The sequence below is a fragment of the Tyto alba genome, unplaced genomic scaffold (genome assembly GCF_018691265.1).
Source record: "Tyto alba isolate M040663 unplaced genomic scaffold, T.alba_DEE_v4.0 Super-Scaffold_9, whole genome shotgun sequence".
NCBI classification, from domain to species: domain Eukaryota; kingdom Metazoa; phylum Chordata; class Aves; order Strigiformes; family Tytonidae; genus Tyto; species Tyto alba.
The window spans coordinates 2,312,648-2,329,363 of NW_024881330.1; the positions used below are offsets into that span (position 1 = coordinate 2,312,648).

General features: G+C 44.6%; 2 protein-coding genes across 2 annotated transcripts; both read left to right on the plus strand.

Annotated features, from left to right (window-relative positions):
- Positions 1-830: 830 nt before the first annotated feature.
- Positions 831-6,572, plus strand: LOC104368236 (lymphocyte antigen 6E). The gene is made up of 3 exons (XM_009975528.3): positions 831-1,022; positions 5,161-5,280; positions 5,933-6,572. Exons 1-3 carry the CDS (start codon positions 968-970, stop codon positions 6,139-6,141), a joined length of 384 nt encoding a protein of 127 aa, XP_009973830.1. The 5' UTR covers positions 831-967; the 3' UTR covers positions 6,142-6,572.
- A 4,817-nt stretch (positions 6,573-11,389) lies between these two features.
- Positions 11,390-16,349, plus strand: LOC104368235 (lymphocyte antigen 6E-like). The gene is made up of 3 exons (XM_009975527.3): positions 11,390-11,452; positions 15,165-15,284; positions 16,072-16,349. The coding sequence occupies exons 1-3, from the start codon at positions 11,401-11,403 to the stop codon at positions 16,281-16,283; spliced, it is 384 nt and encodes a 127-aa protein (XP_009973829.1). The 5' UTR covers positions 11,390-11,400; the 3' UTR covers positions 16,284-16,349.
- Positions 16,350-16,716: the final 367 nt, after the last annotated feature.

Genomic DNA, 16,716 nt, shown 5'->3' on the forward strand with positions numbered 1-16,716 from the left:
TTTTACACAGGGAGATAGGATGAAACGTGATAAAAAAAAGGAGGAATAAAGAGCACCGTATGGAAATCCAGTGGAGTACTCCTATCTGGCATTTCACATAACTTTGGCTGGCTATGATTTTTTTTTTTTCTGAAGGCTTAATGAGTTGAGATCCTTGATCAGGCAATCCCTCATTCTCCATGCTTTAACTAGTTTGTTTTTTTCTCCCTGACATTTATTTTTTGCAATTCGTGAAAAAATTCACAGCTTGTTTAATGTGATGGGAGTGGGTGCTATTTCTATTTTTTAATTTAAGTGGTCATTTTCATTGCCCAATGGAATTTATTTTCTAATAAGATAACGTTTTCCCTCATATAAAATATCCAATTTTTTAAAAGAAACATTTATGATTTTGAACTGCTGTCTTAAAAAGGCCCACAGAAAATGACGTCTGGTCCCCTATGAAATGCAGTGGAAGGATACTGCTTTTCTGATCTAGCTGTACTGACAATCCTGGGAGACATTTTGTAGAAGTTTCAATCCCAATTTCAATTTTAAATTTAACCAATTTCCATATGCACTAAAACAGTACACGAGGACAGGATCTTTAAGGATGCAGCTTGCTCTGAGACCCAAGCTGGCCTGGCAAAGAAAACATTCCTCTTCTTATGTGGACACTGTTTTGTTTTTGTGTTTTGCTTTTCCTCCACTTACCCAGAATTAGAAACTGTTGCATAATTAACACCAGTTGAACAAGCTGCATTATGAAACAACTAGGAAAAGAAGGGGGGGGGGGGGAACATACGCCTGTAGATTTCCAACAAAGTGTACTTCCACATACAAGCACTGACACGTTACTCTCAATTATCCACCATCTGACACAGCAACCCTATAGTTATTATCGTAGCATCAAAGCAAACACTGCAGAGGTATAAAACCTGCCCTGGGTGAGTCCTGCTTGTTTTGGAGGCTGCGAGACCTATAAAGGATGAAGACTTCTCTTCTTCTTGTCGTGCTCGTCATTGCCCTGTGCACGGAGAGCGGTGAGTCTCCAAGGATTGCTTTGCACTAGCAAAACCCCCAGAGTTGGGGCACATCTTTGATACTGCAGGATGACGAGGGGATGTTGCACTATGAATCATAAAGCCGAAGGCTAATTAGACTCTAGACAAGATTCCAGTCTTGAAGCCAGGGGACCTATCCCCACCAGAAGTTGGAATATGCTGAGGACCTGACGTGGGGGGGATGAGATACCCACCTCAACTCCCTTGTGCAGTCCCAGCCCTTGGAGTGGCTCAGTGTAGGCAGCTGAGAGCCTTTGGTGCAGCTCTGTGAGCAGGGGGATTAGCTGAGGGATATACAGAGCTGGACAGGGAGAAGGCAGCATGTGCAGTGAAGCTGCAGATTTGACATATAACTAACTACAGCCTCTTCTTTTTTTTTTTTTTTTTTTTTTTTTTTTTTTTTTTTTTTTTCACTTGCTTGTTTATTGGTTGCAATTACAAATCATCGTTACTTAAATTGGTAGAGCTGGTCATGCCAAAAGAAAATGCCAGTCTGGCTCCCACCTCTTTCTTGCAGTTTGTTGCTTTGCGGTGCAACTTTGCTGATGCCCGGGTCTGGGATGGAGACACAGAGTCCCATTCTCATGCTGATAACTGCCTGAGTTTTTTGGGAAGGATGCACTGGGAACCTGCACTTTAACTTTGCCTGGTTGGGCTCTGCTAAGGATGGGTGCCTGTGCCTCTGAGAGAAGTCCTCATTGCAGAGGGGTGGGCTGTGGGCCAGGCAAAAAACAGCCCTGAATATCTTCCTGACTATTCCAGGGGAGTAGTTGATGCCATCAGCTTGTGGGGCTTTTGCCTTATTGCAAACTGAATTTTTCTCAGGCTCTGCTGTAGGGTTTTACCCGCAAATTACTGGCCACTGTGGTCCTGGTCTAGCAGAGCACTTAGGCTCACACTTAATTTGAGGCTGGAAATGTTCTTACTGTGGGACTTCACAGGCTTTAAATTTAGCATGTGCTAAACCACTGTGTGCAATGGGGTTGAGAAGGTTGAGGGCACTAAAAGGATTCTTTCTTGAAGCTTAGCAACTGTAATCACATTTTTCAAAGGATCACATAATGAGACAGCAAACTTATCAAAAGAGTGAGTGAAAATTAACACATACGCAGCACCACTTTGCTGTGCGATCTAGCCAGAAGGCTGCTTGCTGTTCCAATTAATCCTGAACCTGACTGATTTTAACGGTGTAAATCCTGCCTCTGCCGGCACTTGCACTTGCTAATACTTTACATGTGTAAGTTGTTTATCTGGGTGCCTCGAATTATTCACATCAAAATCTTCCTTGAGAAATGTTCTTTTTCAATTAGAGCAGAGGTCTTGCTGGATGCCGACAGGAACCTCCACGGGCAGCCTGGTTTAACCCCAGGTTTGCATCCTGGGTGGGGCACACTTCGAAAGAAATACTGTTCCCTTCCCCAGGCAGCCCTTGCTGCAACAGATAGCTCAACAGATGCAATAAAATCAGAGGTGTTTTTTTTCAGTAGCATGCGCAAAATTGTCCTACCCGGCTTCAGGGTCTTAACTGAGCTAGCAGGTTAGGAGCCCATGGGCCTCCAAAGTCCTTTATAGTAAATGGCAACTGAGAGAGAAACCTCTTGAGCAGAGGGGTTGGCAAGATCACCCCTTTAGGGTGCTGGCCCCCTTTTCTGGCTAGAAAGGTCCCAGGTCAACCAGACTCTGAAATTAGCAGCTTTGGGAGGCTGGGATGAAACAGGACTTGGGCATGCAGCAAGCTCCACCGTTTCCTGCATAGATTCAGGAAGTTTTTCTTGGAATGGGCTTGATTAAAGAAGATGTTTTAATTAAGGAATAAAATAAGCTACATGTCTGGAAAACCCAGTTTGGGGACTCTGCTCCAGTGTACAGTTATTGTGGGAGGAGAGGGTGGTTCCCAGTGGGGTGGAGCAGAAACGTACCTACTTGGGCTTTGCACAGCAAAGAGAATGAAGCCACACCGCTTTGCGTGCTGATGGTCTAAAGGAGGGTCCCAGACTTGAAAAAAGAAAAACATCAAAAAACCTTTAGCCTACAGTGTCAGGACAAACTGTATACAAGAGCCAGGCAAGGCAGTTGAAAAGTTCTGGAGATAGGAATGACCAAAGTAGGAAGCACACTGCAGTAGTCTTGGTATCAAGGCAGAACGAGCTGGGTGCCAGGTCTGAGGCTCTTGAAATCATAAGCAAGCATGGGAAGAGATGGAGATGGGATCTGAGTCACTGCAAGCCCCGTTGCCTGGCCTCCGTGTCCTCTGCTACCTGCTCCTCAGCAAGAGACAGCAGAAGGAGAGTAGGAACCGTGAGGTCTACGGACCTCAAGAGGAAAGTGAAGGTCTGCGCTGGGCGGCCATCAAAAGGAAGAAGGGGCTGCTAGCTGCAGTGGGGAGACAAGGAAATTTCCACACAGAGAAGGATGAAGAGTGCCCTAAAAGGCATTTTTGTGGCTTCTTATGAAATATAGCAACCATGCTCACTTGGGGTCACAGTCTGACCTGGGGGCAAGACTGGTCTAGTAGGACACTAAGGAGCAGAGAGCCTGTTTGGGCCAGACGGGCTTGTGTAAGGTCAAGCAAGGGCAGCAGTGAAGTTGGGACACTGCTGGCAAAGGCACTAACAACAGCAATGAAGCTCGGGCAAGGATGATGAAGAGCAAGAGCGAAGGAGATGAAGAGCAAGGAAGGTTAAGCTAAAGGACAGTGCTGGTGCAAGAATAAGATGGATATTAACTGGCCATAGATAGGGATAGCCTGGAAATGAGACGAATGAGTCGAATCCTCAGTGGGTGACATTATTGCAGGAGTGTTTGCTCCAGATAAACAGACAAGTAGGAAATTCCCCTTATCATGCAAAGAAACCTTCCCCGAGGATCTCTTTGCTATGAATGACTGCTTTAGCTTCCTTGAGTGCAAGCTGTTTTCATTCATTCATATTAGCACAGCACTTTGCAGATGCACAGTGTTACAGATGTACACATTTTGTAGTGTTAGGCAGTTATCACCCACGGATGGCTGTAAAAAGGAATCTGCTGCAGCCAAGGGGGTGGTTTGCTGAGCCCTGTCATCTCCAGGAGAAGCTCTCCCGACACAAGAGAGCTCTGAAAACGAACCAGCCAGATGCAAGTATCCATCTTCCCAGCAAACACCGAGAAGCAGATCTAGGTCACCTGTCCCTCATTTGAGATACGTTGCAGGGGCATGCAGCAAAAAGATGGGGAGGGACCCTTTATCAGGGAGTGTAGTGATAGGATGAGGGGTAATGGTTTTAAACTGAAAGAGGGGAGTTTTAGATTAGATATCAGGAATAAATTCTTTACTATGAGGGTAGAGAGACACTGGCACAGGGTGTCCAGGGAAGCTGTGGCTGCCCCCTCCCTGGAAGGGTTCAAGGCCAGGTTGGACGGGGCTGGGAGCACCCTGGGCTGGGGGAAGGGGGCCCTGCCCGGGGCAGGGGGGTTGGAGCTAGATGATCTTCAAAGGTCCCTTACAACCCAGACAATTCTATGATTCTATTCTGTGATTCTGTAAAAATATTCATGCATAGTATGGCCAGAGGGGTTACTTTTAGGTGTCTCCTTTGTATTAATTTTTTTTTTTTTTTTTTTAAATAATTCAGTGTTGGTCTCTGTACTCTGAGAAAGGATGTGTAGAACAGGGCTCTTCAGATGACTTGAAGAGGATGTGAAAAAGTGTGGGCAGGAATCCACTGGTCTCTTTCCATACAAGGACTAGTGGCCAGCAGCTGAGGCTTGGAGGAGCCAGGCTGGAAAGAAACTACAAGAGCTTCAAGCTGCAAGTGGTAGTAAGGTGGGGTGCTCTTTCCAAAAGCACACTGGGGATGCCAGGTGTTTAACTGGCTTCAAGGGACACTCAAGCAAGTATCCAGAAGGAGGATCCCTTGAGGGTTACTAAATGATCAAAACCACATCAGTGCCAGGAATAGGAGCTTAAAGTAATTTGGGTCCAGGAGAGTCGCTGGGGCCAAGTTTCACACACTCAGGAGGTTGCCTGCCTGTGGCTGCTGGGCTTAACAGATCCTCCTTCTGGACCAGCACCACCAGTTTTGTGTTCCTGTGGGTCTTCCTAGAGGTGATCGACGGGTGTTGTGTGGTTCTTTTGCAGCTTTCTCCTTGACATGCTTCACATGCAAAGATGCACCTTCCAATATACATTGTCTCAGCACAACCACATGCTCTGGCAGCGAGAAGTACTGTCTCACAACCTACTCTACCACGGGACTTGGTAAGTGTGAAGCTTTTCTAAGGTTCTGATGACAAGACTGGGTTTGGGTTAGGCTGACTGCAGAGCCTCCTCCTGCCATGAGGTGTGGTTCAAGAATTAATGAGGATCAGAGCACACAGAGAGCAAATCTTGCAGCAGGTGGGAACTCAGCGTAGCCTATCTCTGATGCAGTATATCGTAACAATACTGCACTGCTAATTAAACACACTCAGGAAAGGGAGACATTGGAAGAGGGAGGATTTACCTGCACAAACCCCTTGTCTCATCTCCAGGCTCAAATATATGCTCATGAGGTGGTGGAATTGGAAAGGGCCAGGTACCTTGGAAGGAGCAATCCTGAGGCACGGTGACGATAATGTCTTGCAGTCTTGCACTGTACAAATGCATTAGATCTCCAAAGCCTTGCCCTTGGTCCCACTCAGCTGGCCCTGAAAACAGCCGAGGATTATTAGGCCTGGAGAAGGTCTCCACAGGTCACATATACACAAATAATGATGCAGGGTGATGAAACCCAAGGGAAAACCAACAGCATTAAGTACAGAAGAAGGTATTCCCCACTGGATATTGCACAGCCAGTCACTGAAGTCTAATAAAAAATATACAAGATAAAACCCCTGATTTTCTTACTTGTTTTCTCTTTTTCCCACTTCAGGCAATGACCGTAACCAGCGTATTACCAAGAAATGTTCTGCATTTTGCCCAACAATTGACCTGAATATCGGCATAGCCGGTGTTGCCACCAGCTGCTGCGAGACTTCCTTGTGCAACATCAGTGGTGCTAGCAGCGTGAAAAACAGTTACACCATGATAGCTCTGGGTGCCTTGGCCAGTCTTGCCTGCATCCTCCATCTGGGTTTTTAAAGGGTTTGGGGAGAAAGGAGCTGCTTGGCCTTGCCTTACGAGGGAACAAACACTCACCAGTACAGTGTGAATGCTGCCCCGTTTCTCCTACCTGGAAGGTCACATCCCATCAGGGAATATTTTTTGCTCTTTCCGTGCTCTGATAACAACGCACAAGAGCACAGCCCTACCTCAGAATGGTGTTTGAAAGAGAAAGGTGTTATGTGGAACCCTGCACATGCAGAAGGGCACCATTTAGTCACCGTTTCTCCTGCTATTGGCCTTTATAACTCCATGCATTTTTCCCCCTTCATTTTGTCCCTCTCATTCTCTTGTGCCGTTTTCCCCTTCATATCATTTTTTTTTGCCCTGTATCATTTTGCTCTGAGGAAGCCTTTAATGTTATAGTTGTTAAACAGAAGCTGGGCACAATAAAGTGTTATTTTATTCTATTGTGTGACTGTGTGGTATGGTACATGGGCTGTGGCAGCTGGATTCATCCATGTTAGCAGCAACAAGAGCAGAGGCGTTAGTCTGCAAGTCCAATTGAAATAATGCCCAAATATATTGCAATTGCTTTGCATGCACTTCAGGAAGCCTCTCGCCAGATTTTACTTTCTTTTCCTGCGTTGGCAAAAGTGTCATTTCTGTGACTCCATTTCAGAGTAAACTGTATTCTGTTTAATTTGCTTTCAGTTTTTCTTCTGGGTCAGCTGGCTGAAAGGAAATGGCTGTTGATCTCTCCAGCAAGCAAACAAAGGGGACAAGGCAGGACCTAACGTGAAGGGATCTTGAGCATTAAGTTTTCTTTAAAGTGATTTAAGACCTCCCAGTGGAAATTGCTTTATAAGCATTACGGATTATTTTGAAAGGGGCGAAAAGTACCTTGCATGGTGCTTAAAGGAAAATAATCAGAAAAGAGAGATGGTTTCTATCATGTGTCTGTTGGAGTCCGGAAAATTCAGCTTCATCTATAACAAAATATCAACTTTGAAAATAAATCTTTTATGTTTGCTAGTCAGGTTTCTTATTGTGGTTAAAACTGAAGGAACTCATTCTCCTGCACTAACCTTCCTTGTGGATAATCTTAGGAATGAGACATTCGTTTACTCAGACCCTTCCAAAGTGAGTCACAGGAGGCTGGAATGATTCCTCCTGAGCTGAAGAAGCTCTCCACCAGGATTACCCCAACGAAGATCTACCAAGGTAACTAGCTGGGTGCAGCTCACCCAGCTGGTTTTCTCTCTGTAGACTTGTTGCACATGGAACGTGCTTTCCTCCCTCTTCTGAGTATTTGCTGAGACCAGAGGAACAGCAACACTCAGAAACAGACAGATCTTTATAACAGGTTTGCAAAGGAAATGTGGTCTCATGCCTCTAGCTCACCCCGACCAGCTCCTGTCCCTTCTTGCCCACCCTTCCTCCCATCCACATCCAACCTCCACCTATGCACACCCCATCTGTTTTCTCTCCCAGGCTTCCTCATTGGCTTACTCCCAGTCTTAACTCCAGGCTTTACCTTCAACCTCTAACTTCTTGCTTGAGACTCAGCTCATTTTTTTTCTCCTTGGTGCAAATGGAAGGTTGGTCAAGGACACTCTGTCTTTAGCCACGAGACTCACCGTTGTCCCCACGGTTTCTATAGCACTGCCATCCCTCAGCTGAGCTGGTTCCAGTCTTCTGCCCAACGTACTCTCTTCACCTTTCTTCCCCTCCTACCAGATTTAGAGATATTCAAGGGGCACACACATCTGAACGCCTCAAATGGGCCAAGAACTGTTCTGTGGCCTTGGATGGCCATACTCTGCTCCACACCCAGATCATAAAGTTGTAACAACTGAACTATTTGAAGTAGTCTTCAGCCTTTGCTATCCACAGGTTTAGGATTTCTTAGGGACAACACTGGTTGGCACAGGCAAAGGCCAAGTGGGGGCTAGTACTGCCCTAGGTCTTGTCCTGCTGAGCTTGTGAATGCAGACCTGCTCTTGGCAGCCAGATCGTGGCTTATGCTACCTGAACTTGGCAGATGCCTCTGTTTTGGGTCGGGATGGAATCTGAGAGGCGAAGGAAGGTATAAAAATGTGTGGCCAAAGGGAGCGAAGGCACGTGGTAAACCCTGCTTCTGCCGTGGAGGGTTTGGAGGGTTTCATGGTCTGCTTATGGCTGTTGAATGGTGAAGTTATGAACAGCACTGGGAAGACGGGAGTCCCATCCCTAAGGGAGCAGCTGCATCCATGGACTCCAGCCTGCCTGAATCCTCCCTGATCCTGTAGTGTTTGCATTCCCTACTGCCCAGCAACACAACCCATGCATGTGGGCCAAAGATTGACCCACGACCCACGTTGCAAATTACATAAAAGGGTCCTTATCTTGAGGTGGAAGCAGCAATTGCCCTGAGGCACAGGAGGTCCTAACACTATGAAAGCTCCCTTAGTGAACCCTCCTGTGACAACGGGTGTTGTGTATGAGGAGACTCCTCTCTGCCAGCCTGCCTGAGAAATCCTGATGTGGCATCTCCCAGGAGCTTCTGCTGCCTAATTCCACATCCCTCCTCCAAGGCTTTCTTATTTGTTGGCTCCCATGATTGTATACTCCTTGGATGAGAGTGGCGAGCTGCCCTGCAGAGACATCTGAGGTGCCTGGAGGGCTCTCAGGAAGAAGATGTGCATCTCATTCAAATACTTGGGATTGCTCCTGGGAGTAGCTGGTTCTCTCTGCATGGATTATCTAAGAGCTTGGGTTTTGATGGTCTGAATCACTGTGCCAGGACCTGAATCACCCAAGGGGGCCTTGCCCTGACTAAATTAGGCACCTGGAGGAGGTGGTCTAACTTTGGCCCTTCTTTGTTCTCCCTCAGGGCTCTATCACCACTGATGCTGAAGGACCTTTGCTGCCTTCTGCTCTCCTTAAATAATTTGGCTGCCTTTTCCCTCACAACAATAAATTTTTTCTCTTTCTCCCGGCTTATTTGCCCAGCTCTGATTAACACCCAGTGGATCAATGACAAAGCAAGAGACAACATGGATGCAAAAGACGAAAGCAAGGTCTTCGCTGTGTCTAAAAACCATCTTGAAACCATGCAAAGTGACCAAAGCATCCCTTTTTAAAAATTAACTGCTGCTCTCTTGTCATATAGTCAACTTATGGCTCCGATTTGAGGTCCAGTTTAGTTTTCCTGAATGGGTAGCGATGAGATACCATTCTACAGAGGTGATTCAGCTTCCTTGTGTTTTTTGCAGTCTTTCTCAATCTTACTTCTCACTCGGTGTCCCTTGGTTTGCCTGCTCCAGGCCCTCCTCCAGGCTGAAGGCTGTGACACTGGGTAGCAGGAGACACCCTCCCCACACTGGCTGCTTAAGTGTTGCCTCTGACTGCACTGAGTTTCGTAATCTGCCCTCTTGAGAAAGAAGGAATCACTGTGACCCAGTCACTGTGCTGCAAAATGACTGCCTTCCAGATGCTGAGAAGAGGGCATGCTCCAGCACTGCAGTAAGCCTAGGTACTAACGAAGACGTTAATGACCTGAGGACAGCTCCCAGATAACTGTTTGACATAGAAGAGCTTGTTTCCTACTCAAATTTCTTGCCTTGGTACAAGTTTGTTGGCAGTGCTGGGGATGTCTTAGCCTCATCAAAATCTGTCAAAGCTGACTTGCAACATCCTATTGCATGAAGGTTCATGTAGAAATAAATGGACGCTGGCAAAGTCAAGATGAGGGGGGCACGGGGCAATAATTAGGACACTCTTTCATTCACGGAGAAAGGGGAAAGGAATCTATATAACAGAAGTCCATGGGATAATTAATAGTACCGAAAATAGGAAAAAATAGTTGCTTCCTTTTACCCTCATTGCAAAATACCAGCAAGAGGACACACCCACTAATTACAAAGAACAACCTGTTTATAACACACTTGGGTGGTAAACTGAACTCCCCTCTGCAAAGCAGAAAGTTTGATTTGATCGTCACCAGCACATTCCTTGGTGACCTCACAGACCTCCAAAAATAAAATGAGGGATGTCTATTTTGACACTGGGCTTGAACAACTCTGGAATTCACCACCTCATGATGTTATTCTAGGAGCACTTTAGGAGGGCCTGAAAAAAGTATCAGAAACTCACATGGATAAGGAAATCATCCAGTGTTGGAATGATCCATATTAGAAGCAGACAAAAATACCCTACTGATGGCTACTTCTAGGGAATGTCCTGTTAAATTATTCCATAATTGCCAGCAAAAGAGGAGTTTAGCAGTTTTTAATTTTGCATATTCTGCTACCTGCTGTTCAGGATTAATCTCACTTGGGAAGAAGCTCTGCTGAGATGGCAGCCTGAGCTCTTACAAGATGCATCTTGCATTAGGGTCTATTTCCCAGAAAGTCAGAAACAGTTTTTAAGAAATTCAGAGGACAGCAACACGGAGGAATGGAAGAGAAGGGATTCATTTGAGGGGAGAGATTGAAAAAGAGGCAGTTGGAGAGGTGGCTTTTTTCAAAGTAGAGCAGCAATTCCAGGATGCCAATATGTGGTATTGTAAATGGAGATCTGATTTCCAGAAACTGATGAGCATGGAGAAAAGCAGACCCTCTAAAGGACCCCTAAAATAGAAACAAAACTTTGTTAAATATAAGTGTATAAGGTATTTGAGAATTACAGCCAAGAGAGGAGCAAGCAGAGGGTTTAACTACAGGTAATGGAAAATTGATAAAGAAATGAAGACTGACATGAAAATGTGAGGAAAATCTTCTGTTTAACTAACCATTAACTAATTTCATTTAGTTCAAGACACACTGATTTTATTGGAGATAAACCAGCATGGGCCAGTTGGGAGTGTGACCTTCTGGTTCTATGGAATAATTAAAGAAAATTAATGATACGAACACTGGTATATCATGCTCTGATGATCCAAAGGGATTAGGAAAATGCACTGCTAGGACTGTCTCCCTGTGCCTCTGGGCTCTGCTATTTCATCAGTGCAGCTACTACTTCTGCTGGGAGGAAGGAAAGGAAGAAATTTAAAGAAGAAGATAGTAGATCCTCATTTTCCATCACTCATACGACTGGAAGAGCAAGAAATGTGTTGCTAAAAGGACTTTTCTCCAAGGTGCCAGCCTGTTCCATGGGCTCCAGCATGGAGAACTCCCACATGCACATTACACACCCTTGAGTTGATTTCATGTCCACCCGTGACCCATCTGGAACCTGTAGAACTGCTGCTGTTTATAGGGTATATAACCTGTCCTCCAAACATCTTCCCAGTCTGGCGGAAAGGATCTGGTGGAGATGAAGACTGCTCTTGTCACCTTGTTGGCTGCTGTCCTGTGTGTGGAGCAAGGTGAGCCTCTAATGCTGCTATTATTTAAGATAAGGCACATAGAGAAGGTGGTGAAAACTTTTCACGTGGCAAAAATTTAGAGGGTTGTCACCAACTTTGCGTATCTCAATGATGCAGCCATGGTGCCACCAACTTCCTTTTGCACCTTGATTAAAGTTTTGCTGCAGAAATAAGATCCCGATAAACTAATTCTTCTTTCCAGCAGCAGTACTGAGTGATAGAGCTCTAATTGTACAGTGCTGGATGCCAGGCTATAACCACACAGTGATCTATGTGATTGTCCCAAATGATGCAAGTTGGAAGTGCCAGAAAACATAACAAAGCATTTTTTTTTTTTTATCCAGATCATGTTTTCAGTATTTTACAGACTTTTCCATACTGCTGCTTCCTCTGTTGTAGAAAGCCACGTGGTTTGCCATGTGTCTTCCTCCTGAGGAAATGCACCAGTGATAATTTTTATAGATTAAATCAAAGGCAGAGGTGAAAGAGCTTTTATGTGCATATGTCATGTTAAAGGCATCCTTCTCCCAGAGGGAAGTCTGTGGTACTTTGAATGTGTGTCCTTCTTCTGAGACTGATACACATGTGTTGCTACATCGCCACGTGCACGTAGGAATAATGACCAGATTGCCAACATTTTCCTCACGCCTGATGGTTTCCCAGAAACCATGATACATATCAAAGAGGGGTTGAGAAAGAGGCATCTAATTAATTATTGCTTTTTGATGTATCAACCCCCTACTCCTACATTTTTTGGACAGATGGTTCTGCATCATGCCTGGAAGATCAGAAACTTCGGCCAGTTTTGGGGTGGGAAAAGGAGCATTCAATTCTAAAAAAAGAAAGGATTTTGTGCCCATAATTTCTGAACGCAGTGCCACAATATGAACAGAGGAGAGTAATTATTGAAGGCAACATCCTCAGTGTTACCCAGGATGAAGTGGAAAGCTAACAGAGATCCAAGACTCTGGTAGCACACATTCATGGTGGGATACCTTATTGCTATAGTAGGCTTGACAACATTTTATATTGGCATCAGCTTCCAAATGGAATTAAGGACAGTCTTTTATACAACACCTTTCTGTAGCCCAGTCTAGAGTGGAGGAAGCTAGTAATTCTAATACCAAGGCTTTCACATTCAAGAGTAAGAGATCACAAGGGGATACATGGATGAAGGAAAACTTGGAGATAACTGTTATTTGACCCTTCTCATGTATTTGGAGTCCCATTCAAGACCCCAATAAGCAACTTTTAATCAAAACTGTTGATATCTCAGCCCACCAAAGAGGGTCTGTTGCCATTTGCATCCATGAATTCACCATTATCGATATATTATGTCCAGAGCAAATCTTGAAAGGTCATGATCCTTTTCCCTGCTCCAATGCTGGACCTAACCAGACAGATGTTTGTCTAATGTGTCCTTGAAAGCTTTCAACACAGAAGATTCCACAGCTTGGAATTACTCAGACTCTCATCCTTTCAGAAAGTTAGTGTTAGTATCTCTTAAAATCTCTTTTGGTACAGTATGCCTGTGTTTTCACTGTAGGATGTGTAGAACAGCTTACTAACTTCTTCTCTGTAGCTTCATTTTGCTTGCATGAAGGTGGTTACTCTGCCTTTCATCAGCATTTTCTCATTGTTAATAAACAAACTAAATACTTCTGACCTTTCCTACGAGGTCATATTTTCAAGATTGCTGACCATTTCCCCTCCCTCTCCTCTGGTCTCTCTCCAAATGTTTTGCATATTTTTTGAAGTGCCGTATACAGATTTGGTCATCAGTGTTTCAGCTGAGGCCTTGCCAGAGTCAAAAGGCCACTTTGCTTATCTTACACATGACATTGCTGACTGTGTTCCCTTGCGTGACATTTGTTTTCATCACTGTAGTGTGACACGGTTGACTCCTGCTGTTTACACTGCAGTCCTTAATTGTAACTCAACCAGTTGTTCCTCATCCTACATTTAAGTGGCTCGCTTTTACCTTACTTTAATATATTTCTCTTTATTGGACTTCATCTATTCTTTTTCTCATTCTATTATTACACCCATCTGTCAAAATCACTTAGAACTCTACTCATAGTATGTTTTCAGCTATTTTGTCCTTGGCATCATCTGAAATTGTGATGTGCATCCTCTATCCCATCCCTACTGTCACTAGTGATGATAGAATACAGAGCTAAGGCCACAGCAGAAATCTGTTGAACCTTATGAGTTGCAGTGCTCCAATTGGTTTGACCAATAGCTATTGCCAACTACCCTGTGAGGGTGTTTTCAAGTCTGGATTTGCACCCATTCTGTTGCATTTTCACTAGCTTGTGTTTCTTGGGCTTGCTCATAACAACATCATTCAAGATTGCAACAAAAATTTTGGTAAAACTTTATTGTGTCTCCTCTACCCTCTACATGAAGATTCAACTTTTTTAGCGATTGAAGCAAAAAAGCTACACAGCATCATGGCTGTCTCAGCATCAACAGTTGATAACTTTTTCCTTCCCTTCCCTTCCATCAGGAACTTCTCATTTAATGGTCTCTCTGACCTACGTTGCCCTTCCACTTTCTTACTGCCAACTTCTTATCGGGCAAAATGGCCTGATAGGAACACGTCCTCTAGTTGCTTTCTGCCCTTTCCATGCTGACAGACTGTTCCCAGACTTACCAGGAACTTAGTAACACATTCTGTGCTGTTTGCTTCACTATCAAAAAAGTCCCTGTTTTTAAGTAACTCATCCCCTCTCCTACACAGAAAAACTCATATTTTGGTCTGGGTGATTTCACAAGCTCAGAATTACTACCATAAAACCTATAAATCAGTTGATCTGCCTAGGTGAGGAGTGCTCTGAAGATACTTTGGTGTGGTTTCTCATCCAGACTGTGTTTTAACTCTTCTTCCTTTTTATCATTACTTTACAGAGACTTTCCAGAGGTCTGTCTTCTGGATTTGAGGGAAAATGTGTGCATTCTTGACAGCTCATCGCTGCCTGCCCTTCATGCCAGTCGTGTTCTGTATCTGTATTGCAGATGTATGAATCATCCCTCCAATTCTGAGCTTGGCAGTTAAAACATACTTTTGGTTAAGACTTCCCATTTATTCTCTACCTTACAGTAGTATGCAGAATTTTGACAGAACATCTGACTACTCTTGCCAGATGGCCCAGGACTGAGGTTAGGCCAGTTCAGTTAGTGGTGTTCGACCACAAGAAAGGATACGACGTGACAGCAGTCTCTGAGCCAGATGAAAGAGAAGTAGGACACTGAGCATTGTCCACCTCCTCCAAATGCTCCAGGCACCCTCAAGTTCTGCCTGGCAAGCCCTGCCTAGGCTTGCCCAGGAGAAATGACTGAGCAGTAATTGGCAATTCATGTGGCAGAGCTCTCAGGACAGAGAAGCTATTGCTCCGCAATAATCTCCATCATAAAAGACCCAAAATCCTTGAATTCCACTCACATCTACTGCTGCCAGAGATTGCAAACAGATCGATAGCACTTCGCAGTCTGAGACATATGAGACAGAGAAGGATTTAGCATTGTTGCCATGGGTCAAGGGATAAAGAAAGTCACCGGTCATTCACACACAAGCATTCATCAGGCTATAACTAGGAAAATGGAGCTATCTGGATTGTAGGTATTGTGGTTCCTAAACCATGTAATGTGCCTTTTATTCTTTTATTCTTTTTTTCTTTTTCTTTTTCTTTTTTTTTTTTTTTTTCCCTAGCTTACCCATTTATGTGCTATGTGTGCCAAGAACAGGAGTCCAACAAGAACTGTTTGACCATTTCCATGTGCGCAAAGGAAGACAAATACTGCGTGACTGTCCGTGACAACATTGGAACAAGTACGTTTCTGAACAACACCTTGTTTGTGCTGTAGAAAAGCAGTCCCAGGAAGGAGCTTTCATCCCAGTCATGGCCACATATAGCAACAATAGCCTCCGATCACCACCTCTTAGGAAACACCGACCTTGTTGCTCGCTATTGCAGTCACTGCAGTGTCAATACGTACTTGATTTTTTTTCCAGGAGTTGAGGAAATGCTGAGGATACTTATAGAAGCACCAGTGGGTGAACTCAAGCCTGAGTCTGTGTGCACTGGTTCATGGTTAGCTCCCCCCAGCTTTCTGCTGACCGCTCCAGCTATCTCTTGCTATGGCAATATTAACTCCTAGTCTTGTTTTCAAAAATGTTTGGGCAAATCTGTACCATGGCCGACTCCCTCTGCCATGCACAATCCTCCAGGTCTGTTTTTGGGTCTCTGCGCCTCAAACATCTCCATGTGCCCTCAGATCAAATCTCGGGCCATACAACACATTCCCCCCAGTTTTATGCTGTAGGAAAACCATCCTGGTGGGCAGCAGCCCAGCCTGAGCATCGCTCCAGGCAGCTTGAACTGAAAGTTGCCCATACATGCTAATTCCACTTTAGGGATAGATGGAGCCCAGAGAAGATCAGGATCATGTTGTGGAAGTGTTGCTAATCCTGAGCAGAGGACATACTTGCCTTGGGGACTAGTGCCTAGCCTTCTTTTATTCACCAATGCAGATTTATCCAGAGAAACATTTTAACGATGATTCTTACATTCTACTCCTTCTTTCTTTTTTTTTTTTTTTTTTTTTTTCTGCATTAGAGCCCAACAAGCCTAAATATGTCATCTCTAAGATGTGTTCTTCAACGTGTCCAGCGACGAGTCAGCAACAAAACCAAACCTATCAGAGGGTTTCTTGCTGTGAGAAACCATTGTGCAATGTGAATGGAGTCAGCAGCAAGCAAAGTGGCTATGGAGTGATGTCCCTGGGTGTCCTAGCCAGTATCACTTACATCTTTGCATGTGGACTATGATGGGTTAGGAAAAGCTCCCTGTGATGGCATTGTTGGCTGAAATAAAAGTGTGCTGCTCTGGGATAATTACTGCTTTCAAAGAGTCGTGCTTTGCGGCTGAGCTTCCCTTGGGATTTTTGAGAGAGTCTAATTGGGTGCTGAACTCCCATTGATTTCCTAAGCCTACTTGAATCCTAAGTGTCCCCAGACATTAAAGTCACCTAAGAAAACACATAAAAGACAGTCTTTTTGACATGTTTGGGCTTCAAATCATTACAACTCTGAAGAGATCCTTGAAGAAATATTTTTGTCTCTTCAAGTTTCAGAGCACTGTGAGGAATAACAACCCACCCTGCCTGAAACACAGGTAATAGCTCAATAGTTATGTCAGCACAGAGGGGATGTTCAGTACCTCCTGTTCACAGTAAGTTGGCTATCACACATCAGTCAAGCA